This window comes from Vipera ursinii, assembly GCF_947247035.1.
Source record: "Vipera ursinii genome assembly, chromosome: 2".
In the NCBI taxonomy this organism is placed as follows: Eukaryota; Metazoa; Chordata; class Lepidosauria; order Squamata; family Viperidae; genus Vipera; species Vipera ursinii.
In genome coordinates this window covers 212,256,670-212,269,077 of record NC_139513.1, presented here as the reverse complement: position 1 = coordinate 212,269,077, position 12,408 = coordinate 212,256,670, and the positions used below count along the sequence as shown (strand labels likewise).

Below are 12,408 nucleotides of genomic sequence, written 5' to 3'. Positions count from 1 at the left end.
TATATAAGTAATTTTATACCTGAATTATTTTGTCCAACCATTGCAAAGTACATATTATGTTAATATACATACACAATCAAACCACTCAATGACACAGCAGGTCAAAGTTAAACAAAAATAGCAAAGAGTCTTCTGTTCTTCAAACAATCTTATCATGGAATAATCTTATACCATAATAATTCTGGTAATGTTTTAGATGCCATAGGAATCCCCGTTTGTAAAATAACAATATCATACCATAGTGCCATAATACAATTCGCAGGACTTTAACCTATGTCTACCTATTTTAACTATGCAAAACATCAAGGGTACATACAGTGTTGAAATTATCTCATAGCTGGACATGCTAACAGACCATTGGAATTAAACTCAAACTGCAACATCCTTAAAATTGCAGTACCCTTCCAATATAAAGTTAAATACCAACTATTCAAAGTAAACTACAATTATAGATTTTTTTATTTATGTTGGCAAACAGGAAAAGGGTATTTGACAATTACACCCCTGGCTTTTTATTTCCTCTTTTCTAACTGAACATAGGATAAAGACTTCAATTTCTCAATTAGATGGTAATGCTATACTCAAGCGCTTCCTATCAGCAAACTAAAAAGGATGTTTGGGGCAAAATCTACTCTTATTGAAGAAGAAACTACCCAAGGATATAGGTTCCCTAATAATAAAAATCTTTCTTCCTTGAAACTTGCTGCCAAATTTCATTCAGGATTCAAAATTGTTCGTTTGGCAGAAGCCACACAGTCAACTTCTTTTGTTCTAATTATGTGGCTTGTAGTAGAGGTCATGGAAATGGTTACAGTCAACCTATTTAGCTATGTCATTTTTCTGACAACTGAATAGACTGATACAAAACCATCTGGGAGAAAAATGTAGTACCTGGTTTCTATCAACCACTTCAGCAGAACAGTACTGTACATATACTAATAAGACAATGTGTTGTCCAAAACACTATCGCTGAGCAATTCTTTCCTGTCACATGCAGAATTTCTGATAAATTCTTTTAATATGCATGCATTTTCTGCCATCTTGTGGCTAAATGGTATACCTTTTAGGGACCACATTTCCCACTTAACTTTTACTTTAACCAAACTAATCCAATTTATAAAGTCATTACAGCATGACTTTTCACATAAATTAATATTGTTTTAAGATTTTAAGGTCGTATCACACAATTAATTCAAACTGCTGACAAAGATTCCTTACGAGTATTTATTTCCTGGAAAATGTTGCTTCCTCACAACCTACTATATTTTAAAAAAATAATAATATTACCATATCTATTTACATCTAAAGATTTTATTAAATAGTGCCTGGTTGCTTTTTACTTTTTTTAAAAAAATCAAGAAACAGACAATTTCAAAATCACTTATGGAAAAGCCAGTGAAGGCAAAATGACTTAGATTAGGTTGATTTTTCTTCCTTTCCTGCTATGATTTTACAATAGCCTTATAACTGTCCTATTAGCATATGTGTGTATCTTCTGAAGACTTATAACTCCCAATAAACAAGTTAACTATAGGCTTATACTAGACTGGAGGGGCAGAAAGAGAAATCAGATCTACAAAAGATGTATGTTAGTAAGGACTTCAGATAACTCAAAATGATTATTATCTGAGAAGCAACACAATCTCTTTACAAGGGATAATGTTGGAATGTGTACCTTTCTGCCTTCCAGATGTATCAAAGCAGATTACAATTCAAGCTCAATTTCAATACTTATAATGCCATTCCCTGCTATGAATGCAGTTCAGAAAGCAAAGACTCCCAATTGAAGACTGCAATTCTATATACATTCAGAGAAACAATTTTAAAGTTAGGATTTAGTTTGAAATAAATAAGTTCACTGTACACATACGCAACCAAGAAAAAAGTATTTCTTATAAGAAAAGCATACAGCACACATGAAGAGGTGATCTATGTATTTATCAGATTTGAATACAGTCTGATTCCTAACAGTTCTGGACAGCTGATTAAAATACATGAGGAATAGCTGAATTCTAATATTTGAATCTAGTAGATAGGCAATTTTACTTCTTGATTCAATAGTATCTGCTCAAAATTCAATTAAAAAGCACTACAGGAAATAAAAAAATTGCCAAATTGTATTAATAGGTAGGGTTCCATTGTGTAAGATCAATATTTTAAAAAGTACTATTTAAACTGAATCACAGCAAATACTCTCAAAGTTACTATTTAATCACATTTTAAAAAATAACAGAAAACAATTATAGAATTAACCATCATTATAGTTTTGCTGATATGCAGTCCTTTATTTTTTTTAGAGTATTTTCATCTGGGTTTCACAACATTTTGTCATGCTTTATGTTTAATTAATTGCACATCCTATAGAGCTCACCGAGGCTTTACACAGAACTTTGCAGGCTTTCATTTCTCTGATTTTTGCAATATCCACAACAGTTGTTCATTTGCCATATTGCAGCAAGATTTCATAAATTTTCACCAACGTTTCTACAGTTCATCCAATGTTTTGACAAAGTTTTAGTTGGAATTTTGCTGACATTTTGTAAACATTTCCAACTAAAGTTTTAATACAAGACAAAAGTTAAAACAAACTATATAAGAACAAATATAATTAATTTATGGGCAATTACTTACTGACTGGCTGGTTCATCTATTGTCTTTTCTTCAGCACCATTGGTCTCCTCGTCGCTGTCAGAATCCGCCCCATTCTCACCTTAAAATAAAAAGTCAATATGAGATGTTATGTTTTGGTAGCATTTTTCTGTCTTAATGTTATCCACCAATAAATATTGTTATCGCTGTCAAGGAAGAGGTAGTCCATCTGTTTCAGTAAGGGACTTGAAATAAGTAATCTCAAATTGCAATCAGTGAAGGAAATATCTGCATTTTATAGACAGTTGGTAATAAGAGGTACTGCAAGCTCTAAAGTTATACTCTATCCTAGAAGAGTAGCCGGCTGTTTTAAGATAAGCATTGGCTGGCTAGTAGTTGCTCCATATTTATACCCAAGGGAAAAATACCCCACATTAATGTGGCACCATGGTTATTGCAGGCTAATTCTAGTGCCGGCAGTTTGATTCTCACTGGCTCAAGGTTGACTCAGCCTTCCATCCTTCCGAAGTGAGTAAAATGAGGACCCAGATTGTTGGGGGAAATATGATGACTCTGTAAACTGCTTAGGCAAGGCTGTGAAGCACTATGAAGCAGTATATAAGTCTAAGTGCTATTGCTCTTCTTCATGCACAACAACTCTATCATCTCCAACGTGGAACCCTGCAGAAGCATTGCTAATAAGCATAGGCAAAGTTTTATCTTAGTGTAAGTTATCATCTGACCACTCAGAACCTACAGCTGGTCCAGTATGTGGAATCATGGGAAGTTATGGGCAGACCTTGATATGCCCATGTTAATCCACCTCTCTGTGAGCTGCATTGGCTTCCAATAAGCTTCCCGGTTCAATTAAAAATGCTGCCGTCTATTAAACCTCTTCATGGCGCAGTTAGGTTATATGCAAACCATCTGTCTCTTATTAATTCTGTCTGTCGGAACACATAATGAAATGCATGGATAATCTTGAGAATAGGGGAGAAGAGATGTTGCCCGTGAAACTATCGAACAAGAGAGACAGAAGCCCACAATCGTTTAATGGTCAAAGAAAGAAACTTAGAAAGGACCCGCCCTAACAGGGCTAGCAGTTAAAAGTGGCAGGCAGGAAGTTTGCATTTTTAGACTTGCAAGATTCTGTTCATGTAGCCTTACGATGAAGTAGACTTAGCTCACCTAGTTGTGCTTCTTATATAGTTTACCCGGGAGTTCCAACCCAACAAAGCCAACAGAGTTGGCAGAAATCAAGTCCTTTCCATCGAGCAATGGACTCGGAAGGAATACTTTCCAAGTCATGGTGCCTGCTTACCTCCCCACCACACCCGAATAATTTGATGGAACAGTTTATCTCCCAAAATATGAATGGAGATCCCGCTGACCTTTCAGAAAGCATTGAAGAGCTGGCTATTCCCGTAAGAATTTGGCCAGGAGCCAAAACGGAGACATCTTTAGAGATATGTTTTATGGCACTGAGTGATTGTCCTTACTTGTTTTTAAGGTTTGATATTGCACTTGGTTCTAAATTTACTGTAAAACTGCCCAGGTATTTTGAATTGCACAACCATATAATTTGAATAAACAAAAACAATCCTCATTAAGATGCATATAAAAGATACATGCAAAACAACTTCCCATTTTTAATTTGCAAAGTAAGAAAAAAGGCATTACATTTGTGAGCAACTCTGACTCTGAAAATATTAATCTTAAATTTCCCTACATTTAGAGATTCTAGCCACATTTCCCTGTATTTGCTAGAAGTGCCTTATCCTAATTATATTATAGACAACTGCTGTATTTGTCGACTGCATATATAAACATTCTTTTTTACTTAGTGTTCATTGGGGATCCACAATTTCGAAAAAGATTCTGCTGCTTTAGGACTATATAAATATATCACACAACAAAATCATAGTATAATTAATGAATGTGGTTCTTTAAATGCCCATATCTATATATTCGGGACTACTAATTTGGGCTGAGCTACTCAATATCGTCACAATGTCTCAGTATTCACATCTACCTTTAGTGGGAGAAGCTGCCCTTGATGCCAAGTAAGGGCACTGGCAATTCTCTTACTCATACTGCAATTACAGAGTAGAATTTATGCTTTCTTCATAAGGACAGAGTAAATGGATGTTTGATGTTTATATTCTAGTCCCATCTTGCTTTCCCTACAGTAACTGACCTTCTCTATCAACATCTGCCATCACTTCACTTCTATTCAGACTTTGACTTTATTTCATCCAAATCATATAATATCTTCCTCAAATCCCAGCATTGGTTTCTCATTCTGTCCTGCAGTACAATTTCCTTGTCTTTATCTGTAGGTCTGGCAGAAGATTGGGCTGAAGCTATTTTAATAGATAGGCAATGTCGATGAACAGTTGGAAGATATAAAAATGGGAGCTGCTCTTCTTTCGGTAAGACACAAGAATAAGGGGGAAGATGCTTCTTGCATACTTGGCGTGAAAACTCAGTGCTTTTCGCATACTTGGCCTGAAAAAAGCCCTGGGTTTCAATCCCTGATATTATCAGTTGCCAAATCTTGAATTTGAAAATGTAGCGATAATTATTGCGTGTCAGTGCAGGTAGTCCTCAACTTGCAACAGTTTGTTTAGTGACCATTCAAAATTACAACGGCACCGGAAAACATTTTTCACATGACATCGCAGCATCCCCATGGTCACATGATCAAAATTCAGATGCTTGGCAACTGATCCATTATTTAAGATTGGCTGCAGAGCCCCAGGTTCATGTGATCATCTTTTGTGACCTTCTGACAATCTAAGTCAATGGGGAAGCCAGATTCACTTAACAACTGTGTTGCCAACTTAACAACTGCAGTGATTCACTTAACAACCTTTGGTAACCGGTGGTAAGAAAGGTCGTAAACTGGGGCAAAATTCCCTTAACAAATGTCTCACTTAGCAATGGAAATTTTGGGCTCAATTGTGGTCATACGTCGAGGACTACCTGTATAGGCAACACTTCCCTAATCAAGGTGCCCTTTAGGTGCATGAACTGCAACTCCCAATGACTAAGCTATCTGGATGATTCTGGGGATTAAACTCTATGAATAAAGAGGGCGTGCATGGTGGAATAAACACCACTAAGATAGATAAAGTAAAGGCTTAGCTCATGGGACAAGGCAGTGCCCTAGGGTCCCATCTTTAAAATTTCCTGTAATTAAAAAACAATTTGCTTATTTGATAGTTGGTTCGTTCCACTTTTGTACAATACAGTATAAATTGTTCTACTACTGTATCACCAAATCAAGGGACAGATGGCAGTTTCCCAAACATGCATAAAAGATAAAATAAATAAAAAACCAACCAGTTATTAATCAAAAATATGCAATTAAAATAATACTAACCATAAAAGTGAATAAACTAATAACAAAATCAATACTAAAATAACATAATTAATCAATTTAAGTAACTTCAAGGTAAATTAAAAATGGCAATAACAAACTATTTACCAACCATTCTTCAGAAGAGTTCCATTTTATTTGGTTCCTGGATTGTTACAGATATGGAGCAAACCTCAGGAAGACTATTCCAGTAACAGTGACCGAAAAACAGTGTCTCCTGGCCTCCATTTCTCTAATTTCACTCATATCCCTGCCATGTGACATTTGTTCCTTCTACCCAAAATGCCAATCTCCCACACAGGATGACTGAGCTTTCGCAAGCATATAAGATTTGCTAGGTTTTTCATATAACCAAGCAAGAACAAGGGTGAAGCAGAGACTGGATTTATCACCTTCATAGTCAACAAGCAGCAAAATAACTCAGCCGAAAAGAACAGGATCGGCATACAAGCCAAGTTACAGGTCCAAGTAATCGGCCTTAGAAAACAAGGCAAAGGTTCTGGTTACTTGGTCAAGTAAAGAAGTTGTTTCAAACACTCAGTTACTTCCAATTCAAATCTCCTTCCTAAATCAGATGGTACATATTGGCTCATGTCACATTGCCAGTTCAGCTGGAAACAACAGTGGGGTCTAGGACAACTCACTGTGGCTGACTCGGCGCGGCCAACATGACCTCGGCAACTTGCTGTGGCCAACTTGCTGCAGGACAACTCTCTGCAGAAGAAGAGCTATACTAACACTGAAGAAATGGTGGAATAGAATCATTAAAGAAAGGATGCAAAAGGAGGGACAAAATGAAATGTGAATGACATAAATTAAAATAATCTTTAATGATTTAACTACGGTACTTAAATTACTGAATTGTCCCGCAGCGAGTTGTCCCAGAGTGAGTTGGCCACGGCAAGTTGTCCTGCCGTGAGTTGGCTGTGGTGAGTTGGCTACACTGAGTTGTCTGCAGTGAGTTGGCCATGGCGAGTTGGCCGCATCAATTTGTCCCATTCTGCAACAGTGACTCCTAAATAGACAGTTATTCCAGATAAAACTTCTCGGCTTTTTCACAGCCTCATTCTTGCCACTGCTCGCTTGAAATTGGAAAGTGCTTGGGGGAGCCCTAAGTGACATCAAAAGCTAAAGATAGCCCAGCAGTAGGAGCCATTTCTTTCTCACTTGCCCTGCTGCATCCTACTTTGCAGAACCATCAGTCCCAATTCTCCTCTGCTTCCTCCTAAATCTTTTTGTTCTTCTTCTGCAGGAAAGGAATGATCCTAGATAGGATCCTAGATATGACTTGACAGAAACGAAAGTTGTTTCTTTTTTTCAGATAATGCAAATATATTTAGATACCCATACAGTACCAAAATGATCAAACTTTGTAATTCTAAGCAAAGCATATATATTTTGCATTCTTAAAGCAAAGGCTACTGATTCCTTTTGCTATGAATTACTCCACAGTCTGAAACTCAATAATTAATCTAATGGCACCACATAAAATAGAGGGCTTCAACTCTATTCGTCTCTAATTCAGATATTTAAATTCTGATTTTAGTAACTATAACTGATGTCTAGAAAGACGCATAGGTTTTAATCATGTAATATATATTTCCAGACCATATATATGATCTGCAGATAAATCCTGCTGAACTCAGTAAAAGTTACATCTAAATAAACATATACATGGTATTTAGTTTTTTACTACAAAAATATTTCTAATTTTCTTAACTGATACAAAGCTGTATCCTCATCTAGTCTTCAGTAGTTGTTACTCTCAAGTTTTACAATAAGCAGTACTAATTTTAGTTCAGTGTATATGATTTTACCTTCAAGAATTTTCAATAACTTCTTCTCCGACATAAGTTCCAACTGTTCAAGACAAAGCCTTTTAATTTCTTCTATAGAGCAGTTCTAAATGAAATAAAAAAGAAATGTTTCTATACAATAATTAAAACAAGAGATACTTTAGATAAGCCAAATTTAAGCACGCTTGAAACAAACTTAAAATCTTATAATTAATTACTAATTAAATCTAAACTCACTAAAACAAAAAACTAAAAAGTTGGCTTTAAACAGTAATATTAAAATAAAATAGTGTCATAAAACAATGTAAAAATAACAGAAATCCAAATATGCATGATTTAGAACTTGAATATTGTTTTTCAATAGAAGGAATACAATTAAAATGATAACATTAACCTAATACATTATTAAATCATGATAAATATTCATTAAACTATTGATCAAAAAGTATATGTAAGTAATTATATATTCTTTTTATCAATCTGGGTTTGTTTTTAAAATACTTATATTGGATTAAATCAGAAAAGTATAAAATATAGTGAGCTATCCTCAATATACTAGAAATCCACTTGCTCTGCTATTTTTAGATGATTGGATATATATATTATTTATATTTATTGGCATAATAATTATCATTATGGATTAAAGACATGTTTTACATGGAATCATAGAATCACAGGGCTGGAAGGGACCTTAGAAATCTTCTAGTCCAGTGATGGCGAACCTTTTAGAGACCGAGTGCCCAAACTGCAACCCAAAACCCACTTATTTATTACAAAGGCTGTATCAGCATTATGGTGCCCTGGGGGGGGGGGGAAACGTGACCCACTGGGTGGGTGTGGCTACAGTGGTCACAGCAGACTGGGTGAGCATGGCCGGGGCCAGTGCCTCACCATCTCTGGGGCATCCCTGGGGGGGCCAACGCCGCTTGCTCGCTCACTTCCTGCCCTGTTGCATCCCAACGCCACGTGCTCGCTACTCTGGCGAACTCTGCTGGGGCAATGGCGCGCATGCCCACAGAGAGGGCTCTGAGTGCCACCTCTGCACACGTGCCATAAGTTCGCCACCACTGTTCTAGTCCAACCCCCTGCCTTAAGCAGGAGTCCTTATTCCCTCTAAGACAAATGGCTGTTCATTTTTCTTGAAAACCACCAACAATGGAGCAGCCACAAGTCGGGAAGGCAAGCTGTTCCACTGACTGTTTTCATTGAAAACAGATTGCAATAGAGAGAACTACAGAGAAAACAGAGTTATGTGGAAAAATTGGCAGTTTATATATCAGTGATATATAAAACAGAGAGAACATGCCGAGATCCACATTTGATGCAGAAGATACATGTTGGGATGTGTCTTATACATCAACCGTTGATTAAAGAGAAAAAAATGTTTTGGAGTAAGTGCTAGTGAATAATAAAAATGAACTATGAATTATGTTCAGTAAAGCTGTTTTGTGGTAAAGTTACTATTTTTTTCAGCCCTAGTAATTTGCCCTTGTCTGAAATAGATTTGGAACTTGCAATCATCACCACAGCTATTTTATGAATGCACATCCCAGGGTGACCATTCTGGATACTCAGAATTCCAATGTGTTTCCTGGCCCCAAAGCATTTCCAATATAAGAGATGTACTTTTTTTTATTGTCAGAACAGTCAAGGGGTCAAGAAATCCCACAAATGTTTAGCAGTTTCACTTTCTGAAACCATGCCAACAATCTCAACTTTTTTTCCTAGTAGACCCCAAGTTTAACATAAACCTATCTCTATTGCAGTCTTCTAAGCAGGCATTGTTTCTGGGTATTCTGAAAAAAATTTACAATTGCTATCTGTCCCCTTTAAAAAATATTTTAATTTAAAAATATTTTAAAATTTTTAAAAATAATTTTACAAAAGTAATTATTCTAAAGAAAAACAGAGATAGATTTAGGATATCACAACTGAATATCACTGCCTTTCTCACCTAATGAAAGCTTCATCAATATTCTTAAGAAGCACTGAATAGTAACACCTTAATGTTGCTTCCGTTTTATTTTTAAATCTTGCTTGCTTCTGATTTCTAGTTAGTTATTTCCAGGCAAAGATGTCAAAAATCCTTTGGGAGTAGTATGTTCTTTAATTATAAATGACTTATTTATAAACTGCCAGGTTGCCACATTCTTATCTGGTGTTATGTCCAATTAAAGAAAAATTTCAATATCCCCTTGGAAAAGCTATAATTATATATTACATTATTCCATATGCCACAGTAATTAACATTATTTACATTTCCAGTCTGATTTATTCCAAGGACTGTACATCAGCATTTATACCACAGAATTTATTAATATACAACCATATACAAATATATAAACACTAGCTGTCTTTACAGCAGTCTTAATAGCTGAATTATTTAATCCATATAAACCACTACTGAACCATCTTACAATTATATAAGATGCACACCAAATAACGGTGCAGAGTTTAATTGGCAGGTTAATCAATTACAGCTTACTTGATGAATCAGTGAGAACTTTAATCAGTAAAAAAAAATCACACTGTAATTGGTACGGTTGTTAAGACTGAGGTAAAGATGTCTAGTTCTGAAGATATTCAAATGTTGGTGTGGTATTTCAATAAAGAATAGATAACAAACAGAAAACAGTAATTTCCTTTCAAAAAATATATGGTAGGTAAAACCTTTTCTTTTAACTTTTTTTAAAAATGTGCACAGTTGTGGAACAATTTGGAGGAAAATAAACTAAAGCCACACCTGACTTCAACTGAGAAAAGGAATGTCATCCACAGGCAGAGAATGCAAAAGTTATAGTTTTTGAATATGAAAAATGCAAGAAATTAAGGATAGTCTGCCCAGGTGATAATGGAGAGACGGTTTAACATTAAATCTTTAAAACTGATTAAAAGCAAATTGGCAAACCCTACATTCTGTACTCTTAATTTCTGGCTTACCAAACCAAGTTATTTTACCATATTTTACCAATTTACCATATTTCAAAAAGGCCCCTACACTGAAGTACACTTTTGAAAATGTTTGGTTTAAAATACATTTTCAACCCTAATTAAAGGTAGGTAGTAAGTAAAAAGAATACAGTACCATCATTGTGATAAAAAGATATAGTAAGTTTTAAATTATTACATTTAATATCAATCTGTATTTAAAATTTTATTAACTTGCCATATCTCGTGTGTGTGTGTGTGTTGTGTGTGTGTCCCAAAGGTGCTTTTTCAGGAGGCAACTGGATTTTCTTGTTTTCTTTGAAGACATTTTGCTTGTCATCCAAGAAGCTTCTTCAGCTCTGACTGGATGGTGGGGAATGGAAGGATTTATATTCCTTGCAGACAGCTGGTCATCCGCATTCTTTTAAGAGAATCACTGATGCCACTTGGGTGTTTGTCTGTGTCCTCAGGATGACCTGAGTAGTGCAAATGGGTGTGGGGCAGTTCAAAGAAGATGTCTTCAAAGAAAAAACAAGAAAGTCCAGTTGCCTCTTGAGAAAATACTCGGACTAAGAATTTCCATAGACGTATATATGCGCGTGCGCGTGCACACACACACACAAACTCAAGCCTTCTCTTAAATGTGATAACATAAATATTCACGTGAAGCACTTTTTTTAGAACAATTTTAAAACCTGCATCTTTTTTTAGGCTCATAAATAACTTTCAGAAATTATTCTTGGCATGGGTGCGCACAACCAGTATACTTCGTGGCGAAAAACATGTTGGCTTTTTAGTAAAAATTTTTTAAAGTATTTAACATGTATTACAGTGCATTGTGAAGCATCTTTTTAAAAAAATTTGCACAGCTCTACTTGATATGCTTCAATACCTTTAAAACATCAGGCAACATCTTCTGCAATTTCTTCTCCCCTATGATATAAAAGCATTGCTGAAGCATTTCCTTCTTGTCCGTAATATAGAAACTGACAGGCTTTAATTGCACGGTCAGATCTAGTCCACCTTCTTCTATGTCACTGGGTTCTTCTGCCACATCTTTCTTTTCTGGAACCTGCGCAATGCACTTGGTTTCCTAAAATATGATACACAACAAAAATAACCAATACAAACTTGATTGACTCTGTAGTATTGTCAGCAAATAAACCATGACAAAGAACTGACAGTTCAGTCTCATGGAGCTCAATATGGATTACTCACAAGTGAATCCATATAGAATTGCAGTTTAAATCAATGAAGCTTCTAAAATTGCTTCCTACTAATGTATAGCCTAAATATCATAACACTCTCTAATGTTGTCACACTCGATGACAATATTTTAATATAGTTCATTAAGCTGCTCAATTTTGCATGTCAACATTATTTGAAAGATAAAGGAGTTTACAAATGAATGTTGGAAAGGAAGGCTAACAGAATGTTATCATTATATAAGACTAATTGGCAGTCTAAAAAAGCAATGACAGAAACCAATAATGTTTTATGTATAGTTTTGTTATATTGCTGCATATACTCTAAGGGACAACTTATATATTTTAAGAAATAAATGAAGGGTAAAGTATTAGATCATTTAAGGGAGACACAATATTTTTGAACATCTAAGCCAGGCATGTCAAACTGCTGGCTCGGAGGCCAGATGCGTCATCCCAAAACCGCACCCACCCCACTGCCAGCAATGGGGAAAAAGTCACGATACGT

General features: G+C 35.6%; 1 protein-coding gene across 1 annotated transcript in view; it reads right to left on the bottom strand.

The window, feature by feature from the left end:
• Positions 1-12,408, bottom strand: part of CAAP1 (caspase activity and apoptosis inhibitor 1) — a 31,708-nt gene that overhangs the window by 15,543 nt on the left and 3,757 nt on the right. The window contains exons 2-4 of the mRNA XM_083356794.1: positions 11,588-11,788; positions 7,789-7,873; positions 2,632-2,710 (exon numbers count right to left, since the gene is read on the bottom strand). Coding sequence (XP_083212920.1) covers positions 2,632-2,710; positions 7,789-7,873; positions 11,588-11,788 — 365 coding nt within the window. The remainder of the gene's footprint in view (positions 1-2,631; positions 2,711-7,788; positions 7,874-11,587; positions 11,789-12,408) is intronic.